We start from the raw sequence: 19,516 nt of genomic DNA, 5'->3' as shown, positions 1-19,516 counted from the left end.
ACACAGCGCTAATCAGAGACGTCGGTAGGAGGCCGAATCGAGCCGAGTCGTTTGCTGAAAGGATCAAACCCAAAACAAGGCTTGTACTTTTACCTTTTCGCTTGAAAACAAGCGTCATTTTCAGAAGGAATTCACAATTAAACACAACAGCTCAACATGGAGATTCAGAAGGTAAGATTAGACAATAAATGTTGTTTTAATCTATAATCCCAGGCTTTGGTGGTATATTTTGCTACATGGCTAATGTAAACTAACGTTAGCAGCCTAATGCAGCTGCATTATTCCACATTCACTCTGACTGTGTCTTAATACGTATAGAATCGTTTTAATTTCAATTTAAACGAATAGTCTGAAATCTATACAACATTTAGCGCGGTGTTAGAGGACATTTATGTTTCATTTGCAGCTTGTGGTGTGTGCCAAAGGCCCACCCAAGACCAGTGTCAGACAGATCAAACCAGATCAGATCAAACCAGATCAGATGGTTTCAATGTGGACTGACACTATGGCAGCACAAGTAGTGGATTTAATATCTTGGGGGATAAAAATATAAAATGCAGGGTATAAAAGTGCACGTTCTTACTCTAAACTGAAAAATGAAATATTACAGGAATTAATGCATAAACATTTTGTTCACTGTTGCTAAATTAAAGACAAGTGTTTAAGTTAAAGTATGATTCTCAAATCAAACCATATTTTTTTCCATCACAACACGTAAAGCTCCACATGAGCTTAGATATATAATAACAATAGGCACTTCTCGAAAGACGGTTAATCACAACAAAGCTGTTGACGAAAACTGTTGACGAAAACGTTTTCTATTTCTGTTTAAAATAATAGTCTGAAATCTATACATTGGAATAAATGTGTTTAATTTGCAGTTTGGGCAGCCTTTAATCTAAAATGTCAGTGCATTCATGCTGTTCATTTCTTGTCTCTTTTTCTGTCCATACAGTCCCATGTTATGATGTTGGTTTGATTTAGATTTCATAATCCAGCAAGTTGCCATCCCACAAAAGATGTGTCAAATAATGCTGTCAAAGGTAGACCGCTCACTAGGTTTTCTTTAGTCCCTTGACATTTTTGTTTTGTTTTTAATGTAACCTCCTCCCTTTAAATACTGTGGTCAGTTCAGGAATAATTTATGCAAGTTTATATTATTTATTTGAAAGAATTAAAAGAGCAGTTTCATGTCTATCTCTGTATTGTTCAACTGGTTGAGGATGATATGGGATTTAGAAAGTAATTTGTAATAAGTAATGCATTACATTTTAGAGAGAGTAGGTCTAATTAGTACAGTAATCTTAATTACACGGTTTAATATGCAATTAGTAGCTTGTGACTTTTATTGTAATTATGACTTACCCAACACTGATTATAATGACATATTGTGTTAAAAATCCTCACAATGTTTTAAACCTTGCCTGAATTTCTTCCGTGTAACACAAAAGGAGACGTTTTGAAGAATATCCAAGCTGCACTTTTTTATATAGAATGAAAGCATGTAGTGATTATGATTGTCAAGCTCTGAAATCAATTAAAATCAGGTTTTTGATTTTAAAATGTTTATATATATATATATATGTATATGTATTCCGTGTGTGCATTCCTAAAAAAAGCAAAAAACATAGTTACAGTTAGGCACTTACAATGCAAATGAATGGGCCAATTTTTGGATGATTTAAAAGCACAAATGTGGAGCTTATAATTTTATTAATTCACTTACAATATTTTTTGTTTGAGCTGTAAAGCTTTTTAAATAATCATTTTAGGGTTTACCCCTGTAAAGGCCAATTCACACCGCACAGACAAACGGCAACAAACACGTTTGTTGTGTTTTGTTGGATCAGTGTGTTACCCCTGTTGGCGTCTGTTGGAGTTGGTCGGAGTTTGTTTTCACCCGACTGAACATGTTCAATCAGTGTTTTTTGGGGCAGTGTGAATATGACAGTTATTTTTCATAAAATACCAACGGCTAACTTGTTTAGTTTTTTTTTTTTGTCTGTGCGATGTGAATTGGCATTTAAATTGTAAAACAAACACAAAAAAAACAATGTTTTTGAAGCTATACTATTGAAACCGTAAGTATTTTATCATTTACAAATTGGCCACATTCACTTCCTTTGCAGGTATCGCACTGTAACTCATATTTTTGCTTGTTTTGTAAGAAAATGATGGACACGATATTTTTTTGTGGCAACAAATGCTGTTTATTGAACTAAACTTGCATTGAACACGTAATATTTCGTTAATAGCTCAAAGTATAGTTATATAATTAAGGTGCAGTTGCATTTTCTGTTGTTCAGTGAATTTTTGTGAGTGAAATCAAGTCATTTCATTACAAATCCACGCAATCTGCAAATTTGCAGATATTTACTCATGCAGATTTTGCATTGGTTTCAGTTGGTCACATGGAATCACAGCATTGACTCCTGTGTGGGCTGTGGGCTTCATACATCACTACACTATTGATGATAGGCAATTTACCATTTTTGCCTGCAAAATTTTGCCAAAACTGGCTGTTCCCCCTCAAAATTACAGTGTAAATATTCCTTCTGTCTGCAGTGGTAGGGTCTTTGTGACTTGAGGTGTGGGAGCGAGGCTGCTCCCTGATTCCCACCGGTGTTCCCCTGCCCCCCGCCCTCCTGGACGGCCCCGAAATGACCACAGGGGAGTGTTGCCACCTCCCAGGCTCCCTGTGCGACTGCACTGGCAACGCTGCCCTGTCCAAAACCGTGGAGGAGGCTGACAACCGCCGGGCCCAATACGTCACCCAGGTCACGGCCAAGGATGGACGTCTACTATCTACTGTTATCAAAGCCCTGGGCACCCAGAGGTAAACAATTTGAAACAATATTTTGTGTAATATTAAGCATGCAATTTAACATTAGTATTGACAAATACAGTCACATGATGCTCATTTCCGTGACCTAGAGATAAAGCTGTAAACTTTGTTCTCTGTTAGTGATCGGCCAATTTGTCGGATCTGCCACGAGGGTCAAGACGTGTGCAACAGCGAGGGGCTTCTCTCACCATGCGACTGCACAGGCACGTTGGGCACGGTCCACAAGAGCTGCCTGGAGAAGTGGCTGTCCTCCTCTAACACCAGCTACTGTGAGCTGTGCCACACCGAGTTCACCATTGAGCGCCGGCCCCGACCCCTCACAGAGGTAACAAAGGTTAATGCCTTTAGCCACGTCTGCATGGCTCCGCCTCACTTTTCCATTGTACATTTACATATATACATTTTTAATAATAATTGTATTATTGTTGTTGTTATTTATGCCATTTCTACTTCTGCAAAGTTATTTATTTATTTATATCCTTGATTTGTCATGTCTAATTAAGCTATACATGTCTCAGTTGAGAAATTATCCAAACAATCCATTTAAAGAAGTTACTTTACCTTTGAATAGCATTGTTGGGCACTTTTTTTAATTAAGCGGTAAAAATATTGTTCAAACTGGTCTGTATCTAAGAATGTCAATTGTAATATCGATTATTGGTTTTGGGAAAAAATTGCTGTTTATTAGGGGTGTAACGATACCTTCATGTCACGATTCGATAAATATCACGATACGATATTATTGCAGTACTCCAAGACATATGATGAAAGTTTAACTGTTGATTAAAATGCTAAATTTGATATTACATTGTGGGTGTTGTAAATCATAGACTGTAAAAAAATATGGACGTAGTGTCCGTGACGTCACCCATAGGTTTCTGAAGACCGTTTTTGAAGCCTAAAGTGGGCGTGGCCGACGGTCGCCATCTTGGTAGCGCATCACTCCCGAATGTATTTATTTTTACAATCAGACAATTTGCTGAGGTAACGTAACGGCTAACAAACAGCAGACAAACAGCTAATGATGACTAATGACCACTGCAGCGGGAATCCACCTGTCATTCAAAAGTGGACACCCTTAATTATGCAGAACTTTAAGGCTTAATATAATGTAAACGGATGAGTTATAAAAAAATTCACCCGCCTCACAGTTGTCATGAAGGGAAAAATAAGCTATATAGACCAAAGCCACTTTTTGCACCAGGCTGTAAACGTGTTTTTTTTCTGCTGTAAAGTTGGGTATTTTAACATGGGGGAGATACAGATTTGACTCACTTCTGCACCCAGCCTCAAGCGGCCAGTCGATGAATTGCCGTTGAATTCACTTCCGTGTTGGTTTCAAGAGAGAGACAGGGAGGTTGCCGCTTGGTGTAAATGAATAGACTTGGACTTGGTGCTGATAACCCAATGCACAGGACAATAGTGACACCAGAATCAAAAAATTGAGGATTCTGTAGCTGAAAATACAGAATTATTTTAGACGAATATGCTTGCACTCTGTCACTGACTAGATATATTTAGACACATGATTGACAAATCAAAGATATAAATAAATAAATAACTTTGTAGGCCACTTTTTACTGGTAACATAAGACATTTGGTATTATCAGGACCCACAAATATTCCCCCATTGCATTATTCATTATATTCAACGTTATATATTGTAGTTTAATGTAGTACTGACTCTCACACAGTAATTTTTTCTTATTTTGGGTGAACTATCCACGTTACATATTGTTGCATTTTTGTATTGCAATATATTGTGACACGATATTGTAACACCCTTACTGTTTATACATTATCACTAAACCTCACATCATCTTTCAATAGTGGCTTAGGGACCCGGGCCCCCGGAATGAGAAGCGCACCCTCTTCTGTGACATGGTGTGCTTCCTGTTTATAACGCCCCTGGCGGCCATCTCCGGCTGGCTGTGTTTACGGGGCGCACAGGACCACCTGCACTTCAACAGTCGCCTGGAGGCAGTCGGCCTCATCGCTCTGACCATCGCACTCTTCACCATCTACGTCCTCTGGACTCTGGTAGTGTATTACAAACCATTCAAATGGATTTACATGTTTTATTCAGAATGCTTAAATTGACTTGTCTGAACATGTCTGGGTCATATTTCAAAAATCTTCCCAAAATCCATAGAAAATAAATAAGAAATAATCCTTTGTGTTAATTGTTTAAATTTTCCCATTACCTTAATGCAAAGAAATTTTGTTTTCATTACTGCAATGCAAAAAATATCTTGTTATCTTTACCATAGTCCAGAAAAAAATCTTGTTCTCATTACTGTAATACAAATATTTCTTGTTTTCATTACTGCAATGCAAAAAATATCTCTTCTCTTTACCAGTCCAAAAAAAATATTGTTCTCATTACCGTAATACAAATATTTCTTGTTTTCATTACTGCAATGCAAAAAATATCTTGTTCTCTTTACCATAGTCCGAAAAAAAAATCTTGTTCTCATTACCGTAATACAAATATTTCTTGTTTTCATTACTGCAATGCAAAAAATATCTTGTTCTCTTTACCATAGTCCAAAAAAAAATCTTGTTCTCATTACTGTAATACAAATATTTCTTGTTTTCATTACTGAAATGCAAAAAATATCTCATTCTCTTTACCATAGTCCAGAAAAAAAATCTTGTTCTCATTACCGTAATACAAATATTTCTTGTTTTCATTACTGCAATGCAAAAAATATCTCATTCTCTTTACCACAGTCCAGAAAAAAAATCTTGTTCTCATTACCGTAATACAAAGAATTTTTGTTTATTAATACTGCAGTGCAAAAAAATATCTGGTTCTCATTAACGTATTGCAAAAAATCTCACTCCTGACACTGTAACCACTCCTTTACAGTGCAAATCACGGGTGTCAAACTCAGTTCCTGGAGGATCACTGTTCTTCTGAGTTTAACTCTAACCCTATTTAAACACACCTGAACCAGCTTATTCAAGGGCTGCGTTTTAACTGCACTTTTAGAAATAACTCGCAAACTTCCCTAAGCACTTTCCCTCGAGGGAATCCCCTCTGATGTTCTGAAGTGCATTAAACTTCAAGTGGGGAATTAAACAGAGGGAGTGAGTCTACTCAATATGTACACTTCAGGCAGATCCATAGACCACAATGCAACAAGATTGTGACGTCACAAAGCAAATCGCAATTAAAGGTAGGGTAGGCAATTTGTTTTTAAACACTTTTTGTTATACTGATTGAAACTCTCTTTACATCCCGATAGCATTCAATAATAAAAGTGGTCTAAATATTAAAACATGTTCATATATCTTTTGTGGAAGTCTCAGGACCAAAAAATGTTCGTCCAATCATTGCATTCTGTCTGAAATTGTATTGCATTTTTAGAAACTTGGCAAAAAAATCTTGTACTTATGAGTCATTCTCATAAGTAATGAGAATCTGATTCTCATTACCGTAATTCTTAGAAAAATACAAATTGTTTACTGTTATATATAGTAATAATTTTTGTAATGTCTTTAATTTATGCTGATTTTAAAGGGGGGGTGAAACACTCAGTTTCAGTCAATCTCATGTTAATCTTGAGTACCTATAGAGTAGTATTGCATCCTTCATATCTCCAAAAAGTCTTTAGTTTTATTATATTTATAAAAGAAAGATAGGCTGTACCGAGTCTTTCCGGAAAAAAACGAGCGGCTGGAGGCGTGCCGTGTGGGCGGAGCCCCGATAGCTAACAACACACAGACATTTGAAGCAGTTTTACTCACCGCCTGCGGTTCCAACGCACGACCGTGAACCTTTATCGTTGGGACTGCTCCATCCTTAAGCATTAGACGATCTGCAAATCCGGCGTCGAACTGGGCCTTGTTTATAAAACCTATGCAATGCAGCGCTGCCGATGATTTCCTGTTGAAGCGCGTTGATGTGCGCGGTCTCGCTCTCCTCTGGTCGACGTGTGCGCGGGCGCGCTTTTCCGAGAGAAATGCTCATATAAGGAGTTCCACTCTCGTCTACGTCATTAGATCCACGATCGGAAAAAAACAGTCGAAACTTGTACCAACCCGGAAGTAAGATTTTCGGCACAGAAATTCTCCGTTATTCGTCCAAAATATTTTTTTTCAACTTTGGCCATGTTTAGCATGAGAATCCATGCTATCCATCCTCTTTAACACTGTAAACAACTCTGAATACATGAAACACCATTGTACCCCTCCCTTTAATACAAAATCATCTTTGTGTCCTGACGTGATGAGTCTCATACTCCAGAATGAGCGTTGGAGGGAATGTTCCTATAATTTCTTTTTTCAAATTTCTTTTCTTTTGATTTTGGCATGAAATGTCACCCAGGCATGTTCTTCATGAGATTCACCATTCTAATCTCTTAAACCAAAAAAATTGTCCTTGTTTTGCAGGTCTCATTCCGCTACCACTGTCAGTTGTACTCCGAGTGGAGACGAACCAATCAGAAAGTCCGCTTGCTCATTCCTGACACCAAGGGTGCACACTCTACCCAGCATTCCCTGCTTTCCACAAAGCTGCTGAAAAAGACAGCAGACGAGACCATAGTATGAGAGACGTGGTGCAGGGGAACGTGGCCCGATCGCGTGGTATTAGCGTGCTTCAGGTTCTTGACGCAGCGTCGTCAACTAGAACCGCGGCACTTTTGGATGCATTCTTTTCTATTTAATCCTTTTTATCTAAACATGTGAGCACTTCATTTATTTTAATTTTTTTGTTCATCAGTCTCTTTTAATGTTTTTTTGAGCCTTTATAAGTGTGTTGTTTTAAAGAAACCTTTTATTTATTTGGGGCTTGAACAGCCAGGCTGAGGCCCCATACCGTTCAGTATGCATTATATTTGAAACAATCAGAAATCTAACTTATGTGTATAGACAATTCCTTTGAGCACAGCGGCGAGGGATTACGACTTGAGTACGTACGGCTGCTGAAGCTTAAAACCAAACCTTTCTTTCATTTTTGATGTATTGTTTTTCTACTCATCTACCTTCAAGTACTTTCCATCTTAACCCGACGGAGTCGCTCCTAAGCGATTCTCGCGAACTTAGTCCTCGTGGCTCCTATACGATTTAGTCAATATAATGTATAAATATAAACACACTAAGTGAACGAGTAAGCTCTAAGCTTCAATTGACATGAGTATTATAGGGTGCTTTGTTAGGTGACCTGGGCAATGAATGTGGAGGCTGATGTATTTCTGCTGCGATGTAGCGGATGTTCAAAATGTAGGCAGTTGATGAAAAAAAGAGTGCAATAACACGCCGCCATTGGCATGATTCTGCCGTGGACACACGCAGGTTTTCATGCATGCCTATTTCATTTAGCAAATCTCAGCAAATTGGTGACTGTTCGTGTCAATTTTGCGTACGAATCGAAGGCTGTTTTGTCCAAATCGAACAACGTAAAACAGCACAACGGTGGTTCTAAAGTCGTAGCACTTTCTGACAACGTAGCCTAGATGTGAGCTGATAAAATGTAGATACGTGTACGCTTTTTTGGGATGCAAATGTGTGGCAAGTTTCTTTGTTGTTGTTGAGTTGTGGTAAGTGCAGATGCAAACAGACCTCTACAGTTCATTGTTCTGAATCACTTTCAAATGGCTCTAATACATTTTTTTTTCCTTCATTTTCAGTATGTTTGAAGACGAATGTGTATGTGTGTTTACAGTGTGCATTTTGTAAGCTCTGGCTCTTTGTGCTGTTTAGTTAGTATAAAATGGCTGAGGTTAAGAATGGCATACTTGGAATTTTGTAGCAGTTTATCTTGTGAAGGATGCAGGTCAAGCAACAGAGGAAGTCAAACATCATTGCCAGACCAGGCCCTGCAGTATCAAGCAAAGGTGTCTTTTAGCTGTGTGTCGTATTGGTGCAAGAAGAATCTGCAGAACACCAACCATCAGAGCTTTTAGTTCCCTACAGTAATGTAACATGTAACCTGTGGGAATGGTTCTTTGGGATACGCAGTTCTGTAATAATTGCACATTTGCCACTCCTAAAGTAGACTTTTTGCACATTACGCTGTGGAAGATCTAGGTCTGAAAGTGCGCAAATTGTTTGAGGCTTGAACTTTTGGCGGTAAAGGTCACTAAAGTAATCGTTCACCTGAAAATGTCATTATTTACTCAACTTCATGTCGTTCCTATCTCGACTGCTGTTATTTTAATCGTTGAACAATTCTGACGAATCATTACTGCTACATCTACCGCTACATGAACCATGTGCTTGTTTCCAAGTCCATATGATAGTTTGGTGAGAGAACCAGAACAAAATTAAAGAGGGACTCTTTCCTGAAGCTCTGAAATCTAATTTGCATTTATGTTTAGAGTCAGAAATGGCTGATTTGCCATGCCTAGTTGATTTTTGAAAGCTTTTAAGTGAATTACAGCTTAAATTTTGGCCTTCGTGTGAATTCAGAAGAGTTGGAATATGGTGCACAAGTTGTATGGACCACTTTTTTTATAACCGCTCTGGAAAACATCTGTGGGTTTCATATAAAAAAGGCTGGAACAACATGATGGTGAGTAAATAATGACAGTGTTGAACTGTTCCTTTAAAGCTAATAAAATGAGCTACCTAAGATATGTAGGTCCATAATTTTTTTATTGTAAATTCTGATGAGTCTCAATTGTAAATGTGTAGATAAACTGATGTCTCTGTTAAGAAGTGTTGTGTGCTGTAGGTCCAGGGTTCTGTGTGTGTGTGTGTGTGTGTGTGTGTGTGTGTGTGTGGAGCAGACAGGCCCATGAATGTCTGGATTATTTGCTGACCACTTTTTTTTTTAAAGAACGCAGCTGATCGGCCTTCGGTTAGACGCTTGTAGTTCACGCGGCGGAGCGGCGCTGACAAAGTTCAGTGCCAAAATCAAGTGAGTTTGAAACCAAAATGTGTTTCTGTAGTTGGAAATTGAAACATGCAAATGTTTTCCCCTCAAATTCATCCACCCCGTCTCCCGTGAGCTCATTTTGCTTTGGAGAATGGGAGAGATGTCACCATAGGAATAAAAACTTTAATGTAAAACCGTGTTCCTCTCTAAATGGATTTTTTTGTAAGGGAAAAAAAGTTGTGCAATAGATACACAAAATATGATGGCATTATTTGTTGATAATTTGGGTATTTTTAAAGGGTTTTAGGTATAATCCATCTTTCCCATTGCTCTTTTGTGTTGATTTGAACCATTATTTCAAACCACAGAGGTTTAACTAGTGGTCTTGGATCACCAAACGACATGCAACTTTACCAGCTTACTGCTAACTTGAGGAATGCTGTCTCATTGTTGTGCTTCCACCTGCTTTCTTCACTTTTTGGGCCATACCCTGGTTATTTTGCAATGTAGGCTAATACATCAAGAGTGCAATTTCAAAAATAGTACAATGCAATTCTTACCTATAACCTTAACAATACATGTATGGTATAGATGTAGATGTTGTTGCATATGAAGGACTTAAGGAGGAGAGGGACAATGTTGAACTCATAATTTTATTAATTCTTTTATTAACTTGCAGTGGATGCCAATGAGCTGGCCACAATATGCAACCCTGCAAGAGCAGTTCAGCAGCTCAAATGATGTTAATAAAACCAAACTTATCTGTTCCTCAAATGCATGCTTTCTTATTTAAATACAATGGCACTTTCACTAATTTATAATGGAAATGCGGTTTCTGTTGTAAATTTCTGAGGTTTTTTTTAGCTTTTGTTGCCGTTTTAAAAAGGAGACATTTACAAAGCGAATCTGAACTTAATTGTAAACATGTTCACTTAGTTTGTTGATTCAGTTGAAATATCTCTAATTTTGCCAGTGTGTGTTTTAATGTATTCATACTGTATATCATTTTGCTTCTGTTTTGTTTTCATTTGTTCATGGAGCACAGGATTTTTATCACTCTGAACTTTTGCAAATACTACAATGTTTATGTTGTGCAGTGGCTAAGAGAAAGATGTCTGTAATGTCCTCACCAAAATATGTTGGTGCTTTAAATCAGCCAAGAAAAGTGTGCAAAGCAAATTAAAAATGATGCTCTGGATCTGATAACTGTGCGGTTGTTGTTTTTCCCCCACCAAAGTGTCATTTCCACAACATCTATTGTTTAATAGCATTCTGTGATGGAAATGACATTTCAAACATTTATGGAAAAAAACATGACAATCTCATGCTAACAGATACTTACATAATTTGCATTATGTGTATACTAAATATAAAGAAATATTTTCCACACATGCATCATTTGACAAAATAACAGCTTGAATTGAATTGACATATTTCAACTTTTCACCAACAGTTATCTCTTTGATGATACACAAATGTAACTTTTGAAAATACTGTACATTAGAAGCAAAATTGTTCAATGTGGTGGAAATTATGGGAAAGCCACATTTTTTAATAATAAATATTGAATTGAATGATTATTTTACTCTTTGATTAGAAGGTGGTGTTTAAACATTTAATTTCGTATTTGTTTTATTTATTTCCATAGATCTTCAAATAACAAAAAGAAGAGGTTGAAACTTGTAAATAGAAAACCACCCATTAAAGGGATAGTGGGAACACTTTACAATAAGGTTCATTAACATTAGATAATGTATTAACTAACAATGAGCAATACATTTGTTGCAGTATTTATTCATATTTGTTAATGCTAGTTAATAAAAATACAGTTGTTCATTGTTTGTTCATGTTCACAGTGCATCAACTAATGTTAACATATCAACCTTTGATTTTAATAATGTTTTAGTAAATGTTGAAATTAATATCAACTAAGATTAATAAATGCTTTAGAAGTAATATTCATTCTTAGTTCATGTTAACTAAGGTAGTTAACTAATGGACCTTATTGTAAAGTTGTGTTACCGGAATGGTTCACCCAAAAATGAAATTCGGTCATCATTTAGCCTACTCACCCTCAAGTTGTTCCAAACCTGTACGAGTTTCTCTCTTCTGCTGAACACAAAATAAGGTATTTTGAAGAATGTTGGTAACAGTTGATGTTCCCCCTTGACTTCCATAGTATGGGAAAAAAAACATACTATGGAAGTCAATGGGGTCCATCAACTGTTTGGGTCCTGACATTCAAAATATCTTCTTTTGTGTTCAGTAGAAGAAAGAAATTCATACAGGTGATTTCTGGGTGAACTATACAGTTAATGTCATAATATAATGATAATAACAACACCTACTCACCTAACCGTTCCTGTAAGTTTTGAACGAGAACGCGCGTCACACATTGTTTCCCATCATGCCTTTCTTCGCCTCCAATATCAGCTTCGCTCCCTTTGCGTCGCCGCCATTTCACCAGACGAAGGACTCAAGCAGCGGCTGAACATTATTTGCAGTAGAGGAGAAACATCACCTCACCGAGACAGCAACACGTCTGAGCATTGTTTTTACGACTTTATTCGTGTTTATATTTATCTAGACCTAGTCTGAGTGGTTTAGAGCAGCTTAATCTGAAAGAGGAGGAAAACGGCAAACATCTGAAGGCAAAATGTCGACTGAGGCTTCGCCAGAGAAACCAGGCCAAGGGTAACGCGACAACTGCTTGTTTTTTTTTCTCTACACGTTTTGCTTCTTATATGTTTAAAATAGTGTTAGATGTCGAGTGCATTTTTAATGATAATAATCGTAGCTGCTAATAGTTCAGCTGCAGTAAAATATCATGGTTTTTTGCTTAAGGACAAAATCGTTTGGTTGGTTCATATCCTGCTGAAACAAAGAGTCGTTGGATTCCCAACGGCAGGAAACAAGCTAAGGAAACATCATGCATGAAATGTGTTTTATACACGAAATAAAGCATATAGACGACATATGAAACACTTTTTTGTTAGGTAACAAGCACAAGACGAGCGTCCTTTGTTTGCTGCTTGGCCTATGTGTTGGTTGCATGTCTGTTCAGATTGTGGCCCTCGTTATATTAGCTAATGAATTGATTTAAAAAAAAAAAACGCATTAACATCTAAGAAACCGTTCACTTAAAAATATTATTTTATATATTAAAAAAATGATAAATTTGATCTACTGAAATGTAATATTTACCGGTTTCTAACAGTTTCACCCATCTCTGTAACTGCGATCTCAACCCTGTTGCCAGGCTATTGTTAGACTAAAGATAAAACAAATATTATTCTTATGTTAATGGCAAGTATAATTTCGGAAACCACAAAAACATTTGATATTTAACTAGATAGAGTGATGGTTTAAAATGACACAAACCCTGTTAGACCTTATTTTTTTAATACATTTTATTTCTACACTGTTAAAATTATTGCTGTGATTATCACAACTTTAAGTTCAACAATTGAATAAGAAATAATGTGTTGTTTCAAGTTTAAAAAGTATGTGTTTGTGCTTGACTTAAAATATAAGGTCAGGGAACTTTAGTTTAGGTAAGTTGGATATTTAAGTTATCCCAACAAATTTTAAGTTGTTATAACTAATTGCAGACATATATATATTTTTTTACAGTGTATAACACAGAAAACGTGTGACAAATTGAGTCTTTAAACTTTAGGGTGGAAAAATTAAAACTCTGTACAATGAATGAAAAAACACAACTGCTCACAAAATGTAGTTTTATCTCCTGGGTTTGTTGATTTTGCATGTTTTCTTTTCCATACAGAAATTCAGTGAACGGCAAGTCCAACCATGAGTCGAGAAAGGAGAGGCCCCAAAAGCGTGGTGGTGGGGGACGATTTGAACCTTACGGAAACCCCAACAAGAGATACCGTGTGTTTGTCAGCAACATTCCCTATGATGTTAAATGGCAAACGCTGAAAGATCTCATGAAGGAAAAAGGTAAGGTTTTGTGCTGCTTGGTTGTATATCCCAGGTTAGGTTAGGACCTTTTTTTAGTTTTGGGGGTTTTGAAGGTGGCCAACTACACAGTTGCTTTAGGTCAGAGGATAAACATCCCATCATGGGGAAGTGGTCTTGGAAAAAAAGGCTGTTCGAAAAGTGTCTTGAGGGAAAAAGGCTGTTGTGGAAAAGTTAAATTATTCAAGATTCCTAATGTGGCTTGATGGCACTTTAAACTTGTGCGAACTGCACATACATTTAGAACAGATTTTAATCCATTCATATGAATCTGATGCCATCAATCGGTCTCTTTGGCTTTGGAGAAAGTGTGTAGATTTCACCCTAACCTGTTGGATAGTATTTCAGAACAACCCATGAGTGGTCACATTTTTTCCCAATCCATGTGTAGTACCCCCTCCATGCCTAATGAATCTTACGCATGGGGAATTTCATGTGGAAATTGTTGCTTGTAGAATTAAATTGCATTTTCTTTTTTAGGTTTGCCAGAGTGAATGTTGTTGCAGCAGATCTTCATTATTGTGCCCATAAAAAAAATGGATGTGTGATTGATTTCTGGGGGTACAGGTCTACAGAGTAAAGCAGCTTCTTAAGCTGGTCCTTGTTTTATCTTATGGACAGACGTTCTTGCTGGAGAAATGCCAGGTGGTTCTTCGATGTAGTTTTTGACAAACAGACTAGACCTTGTTTTGGTTTGCAGTCTCATCGGATGCAAAGTCAGCATCTAATCCTATTCTTGAGTGTTCATCCAACGGGACTTGTTGGAGCTGGTTTGGCTAATCGATTAAATTCAAGAGTCTCAATGCCAATTGTTTAGTTGGGAAGCCAAGTTGGTTCCAGGTGGATGAGGTTTCAGTTTCTGTAATTTCAAAACATTTATTTTATAACATAGGTTTCGCTATTTTTATTTAGCTACTTTTTTTTTTATGCCTTATCGACACGGTTTAGGTGTGTTGAATGTTTTGGAGGTAGCCGAAGACGTGTTAACCGCAACAGACGTTTTCATTGACGTCCAACAAAGGCCTTAGTTGGCAATCCATCCAATTTTCAATGGCTCGGGAGGTAAAATCCTTTTGGTCAGTCTTGGATGTTGAGGATCCCAGCAAGGACAGCTTAAGAAGTTTTCCTTAACATTTTACAGCTTGCTTCTTGTAGACCTGTACCAGAATTTGTGCTGCTGAGGTGCTGGGGGAGGAGGCTCTGGACTCGCAGGCCGAGCTCACTCTCACCGTCCCCCCGTTTGTGTCTGCTCTAAACCCCAATTGTTCTCTCGGCTTCTCTTCCCTTGGTGTGTGTCGTCTGGAATCTGATTTGTAGTGGGTGAGGTAACGTACGTGGAACACTTAATGGACGGAGAAGGCAAATCAAGGGTAAGTGCAAGAGACGAACCTCCCTTTGTCCGCTTGAGTTCTTACATGTACTCTTAGATTTTAATGTGGGATGTTCAGGACTGGGTTGAGAGTTCAAAATGTGTTGTCTTGGGTGGCATTCGAACAAAAATGGACGCCGACTGCGGTTCTGTGTGGAACCAGTTATATAGTAATTCTGGTTTTTGTTTGATTTAAGAGGTAGCTTTATTGCACTGCGAGTCTCATTTCGGACTTCAGGTGGTGTTCAGTAACTAAACAAGGATAACATGGCGTCAATGATTTGTTGAGCGAACCTAGTGGGATAACAACAGAAATGGAGCTTGAATGTGTAATTGGAACTGAAGGCCGGTTGTGTATTCTGGTCAATTAATCCTGTCAGCCATTTTGAGTTTGGATGTAATTATGCACTAAATGTAACTGTTTGAACACCACAGAGAAGTATTATATGAATATATACATATATTTTTTTATGAATTTAGTGTGCCTGGAGTATTTTTAAAGGTTTCCTGAGTCAGTTGTCATTGATGTCCTCTGGCTTTTTTTCTAATTGTCTCTCTCATTCCTGTTTTTTATTTGTCCGTTCATCCTGGCTGGTGTGCTGACTGAACAAAGGGTTGTGCGTAAGTATCATTCAGCCCATCGATCATTTCTCATTTGTCTGTTCTGCACTTCTCTTGCTAACATTTTTATTTATTTTTTTCTCAAAGTGTGGTTGAGTTCAGAACTGAAGAACTCATGAAAAAGGCTGTAGAAAAAGTCAACAAACATGTCATGAATGGCCGTCCTCTTAAGGTCAAGGAGGTGAGTGCATCTTGTAGATGGGAAAAAAAAACTGTGTGCATTATTTTTGTCTATTGTTCAGCCCAATTATAAATAACCCCCCTGTATTTCTCTCTCAGGATCCAGATGGAGTGATTGCCCAGCGTGAAGCTAATCGGGCGCACGGGGGTGGTGGTGGCGGCGGTGGTGGACCACCAGGAATGGGTGGAGGAATGGGAGGAGGCATGGGTGGAGGAATGGGAGGAGGCATGGGTGGAGGCATGGGGATGGGCCCAGGTCCTGGCGCTCCTCCACTGGTCAACATCCCTCCCAGTCTCATGAACAACCCCAACATTCCCAATGAGATAATCCATGGACTCCAGTCTGGAAAAATCGGAAGCACCATTTTTGTGGCCAATGTAAGAGTTTGAATTCACTGTGTAACCAAACGTTGAGTTTTAAAACGTGAACCCTGACTGTTCATATGGTATCTTGTCTGCACAGCTGGACTACAAGGTTGGCTGGAAGAAGCTCAAAGAGGTGTTCGGAATGGCTGGAGTGGTTGTGCGTGCTGATATCCTGGAGGATAAGGATGGGAAAAGCAGAGGCATGGGAACGGTCACGTTTGAGATGCCCATTGAGGCGGTTCAAGCAGTCTGTATCCTTTACAATAGCTTTTGATATGTGGAATTGGTTGGAATAAGGTTATTTAAAGTGCAAATATAAAATGTTCAATGCTTAAAGTTTTCCTTAATGGATGTTAGCCATGTTCAATGGACAGCTCCTCTTCAACAGGGTCATGCATGTCAAACTGGTAAGTAAATCATGTAGGTTTAGTGATACATTGGTAATATGATTGTAAGCTCATTAAAACATTGGTCATTGTATTTTCAGGATGAGAAATCCCTTCCCAAAGGTGACTTTGCACCCCCAGATCGTCCTCCAGCACTCCCTCGTAAGTGTTGACTTCATATTCACGTTTGCCATGTGAACCGTCATCTTGCAATTGGCTAGTTTTTTTTCCCCTAAACCAATTCCCACAATCTCATGCAGGTGGTCTTAGCGGTATCGGTCTTGGTCTGGGACCCGGCGGTCAACCCATCGATGCTACCCAGCTCAACCGGGGTGGAATGGGCAACATGGGACCAGGAGGTAAAAGCATGTCGCCTGTTGAATCTTTTGGATTGTTTGTGCTGCATGTACACTGACCATCATTCCCCACCCCTCTCCATGAATTAATTTTCTTTATAGGAATGGATGGAATGGGCTTTGGTGGCATGGGTAGAGTGGGAGGTATGTGTTTCTCAGGACATCTCATCAGCCATTTCTTTTTTTTTTTTTTTGCCTGTTTTATGATTTGCATGCCATAGTTCAAATGGCGGTCAGTCCGTTTGGATGGGTGGTATCTAAACTGCATTACATACTAACTGTGCAGCAACTCCTGAGCAGAAGAGTATTATCTTAAGCATTTTTATATATATATAAGTCGCTATATTTTATCTTCAATAAAAAATTAAGAAAAAAAAAGCTTATTTTATGTACTAAATCGATAATACTTTTTTTGTGTAGTTTATATAGTATGAAAATTACATGTATATGAAAAGTATATAGTATGTAATTATAATTTTTTTGATATTTCAGGGATGGATAATTTTGGAGGAGGTATGAACAACATGGATCGTTTTGGCCCATCTGGAATGGGAAGAATGAATGGTAAATGCGTTTACAGTTGCTGTTTTTTAAATCTTGTTTGCTCTTCAGTTTTAAGTTTGAAACCTTTTTTTACATTTTTTTTATTGCAGATATGGATCGTGGAATTGGCGGTGGCTTTGATAGAGAATTTGGTGGTCGCAATGATATGGGAATGTCCCGTAGCAACTTCGGAGACTCTTTTGACCGAGGAATGGGTAAGTGATGTTTAATCTTTCCTCTTTTACATTAAACAATTTTATTTAAAAAGTTTTTATATTCAATTTTGCCAATTAATTGATTGCCAGGAAACACCATGGGAATGGATCGCATGAATTCTGGCATGGACCGGCTTGGTGGTGGCATGGACCGCATGGGAGGACTAGACCGTATGGGAATGGATCGCATGGACCGCATGTCTGATCTGGACCGGTTAGGAACTGGCTTCGACAGAATGGGTTCAGGGCTTGACCGGCTAGGGCCCAGTATGGATCGGCTGGGATCAGGCATCGACCGCATGAGCTCCAGTGTGGACCGCATGGGCCCTGCAGGGTTCGACCGCTTGGGCCCGTCCAGCATGGATCGCATGAGTGGCGGAATGGACTTTGCCTCTCCTATGGGTATGGACAGGATGAACACAGGCCTCGACCGAATGGGTACAAACTTCGACCGCATGGGCTCCGGTGGCATGGACCGCTTCCCCTCCTCAGGTCTTGACCGCATGGGTACCAGCATGGATCGTATGGGCTCTGGTGGAGTTGGTGGTCAGTTTGATAGACCTGCTGATATGGACCGCGGCAACTTCGGCACTCCTTTCAGTGGGTCTGGTCAAGGAGGTCCAGGGGCTGGTGGAGCCAATGCCAGGAAGGGCTGCCAAATTTTTGTCAGAAATGTAAGCATTTGATCTTAGTTTTTTTAAAGATAATCATAAAGAAATGCAGGAAAGCATGTATGGTCACAAACTGTTATTCCAATGTTTATACATTAGGATTTGATTGGAAAGCAAAAAGTTGATATTTGTTCCTGCCCACATGGCCTTTGCTATATCAGCAGACAAGAAAAGTTGTTATAATTTGATTAAAGAGTCAAAACATTCTTCCAAATGTCATATATAAAACTTTTCCCCCATTTGTAATGTAATTGTCTATTTTTTACAGCTGCCTTTTGACTTCACCTGGAAGATGTTGAAGGACACTTTCAATTCATGTGGTGAGACTTTCTTTTCCATGTATAGCAAACCCATCCATTTTCTGCATTGACGCTTCTCGTTTCATTAATCGTTATGATGTGCATTTTTCTACCAGGCATTGTGCAGTATGCGGACATAAAGATGGAGAATGGCAAATCCAAGGGCTGTGGCGTGGTGCGCTTTGATAGTCCGGATACTGCCGAGCGAGCCTGTCGTACCATGAACGGCTACCGGCTCAATGGACGAGAGATTGACGTCAGGATTGACAGAAATGCGTAATTGTTGTCTTTTGCCTTCTGCATATGATTCCCTCCACCCCACTCACTATGCTTTCCAATTGATTTGTCAAGTTACATATTTGTATTTGTGCCGAACGGTACATTTTTAGTTTTGCTTATGACTTTTAGAGACCAAATGTTTTTTTTTTTCTCCCCACTTTTTATTGTGATGCTTTACAAGAAATTGCCTTTGTTAAAGGTTTGCTAATAAATCTCAACATTGAGAACTTACCAGTGATGTGTGGTCCTTTTTAGTCATGTCATTATCTCTGCAAATCTGGTGCGGCTACACAAACCTGGCTAACTTGCTCTGATGATACTTGCATTTATGCATTTGGCTGATGCTTTCATTGAAAAATGTTTAAAAGTGTAAAAAAAATCCTAATACATGTGCAGTATTCATTTTAAAGTTTGCCTTTTTTTAATTGGTTTAGAACCTGACATGCCATGCTAAGCCCTTTTCCACGTTACTGACCGTTTTTATAATACTTATGGCGCTTTTCCATTACCAGTACCGACTCGACTCGCCTCGACTCGGCTCGCTTTTCGCTCCGTTTTCCATTGCAGATAGTACCTCCA

General features: G+C 38.5%; 2 protein-coding genes across 3 annotated transcripts; both read left to right on the top strand.

The window, feature by feature from the left end:
* On the top strand, positions 1–10,877 carry marchf2 (membrane-associated ring finger (C3HC4) 2). Its single transcript, XM_084116220.1, has 5 exons — positions 1–171; positions 2,566–2,836; positions 2,966–3,170; positions 4,676–4,885; positions 7,244–10,877. The coding sequence occupies exons 2-5, from the start codon at positions 2,661–2,663 to the stop codon at positions 7,400–7,402; spliced, it is 750 nt and encodes a 249-aa protein (XP_083972346.1). The 5' UTR covers positions 1–171; positions 2,566–2,660; the 3' UTR covers positions 7,403–10,877.
* A 1,234-nt stretch (positions 10,878–12,111) lies between these two features.
* Positions 12,112–19,168, top strand: hnrnpm (heterogeneous nuclear ribonucleoprotein M). 2 transcript variants are annotated; one of them, XM_084115977.1, is made up of 16 exons: positions 12,112–12,365; positions 13,459–13,634; positions 14,970–15,022; positions 15,635–15,642; positions 15,730–15,823; positions 15,922–16,200; positions 16,286–16,439; positions 16,546–16,595; positions 16,676–16,736; positions 16,835–16,933; positions 17,033–17,074; positions 17,423–17,494; positions 17,584–17,688; positions 17,779–18,362; positions 18,628–18,679; positions 18,775–19,168. In XM_084115977.1, the coding sequence occupies exons 1-16, from the start codon at positions 12,328–12,330 to the stop codon at positions 18,936–18,938; spliced, it is 2,031 nt and encodes a 676-aa protein (XP_083972103.1). In that variant the 5' UTR covers positions 12,112–12,327; the 3' UTR covers positions 18,939–19,168. The 2 variants fall into 2 exon arrangements, with proteins under 2 accessions (XP_083972103.1, XP_083972102.1); XM_084115976.1 differs by lacking the exons at positions 12,112–12,365; positions 13,459–13,634; positions 17,033–17,074 and having other exon boundaries at positions 13,782–15,642.
* Positions 19,169–19,516: the final 348 nt, after the last annotated feature.

The sequence above is a fragment of the Abramis brama genome (assembly GCF_963993115.1).
Source record: "Abramis brama genome assembly, chromosome: 6".
Classification (NCBI taxonomy): Eukaryota; Metazoa; Chordata; class Actinopteri; order Cypriniformes; family Leuciscidae; genus Abramis; species Abramis brama.
Note: the sequence above shows the minus strand (reverse complement) of the source record. Positions and strands in the feature narration are given on the sequence as shown.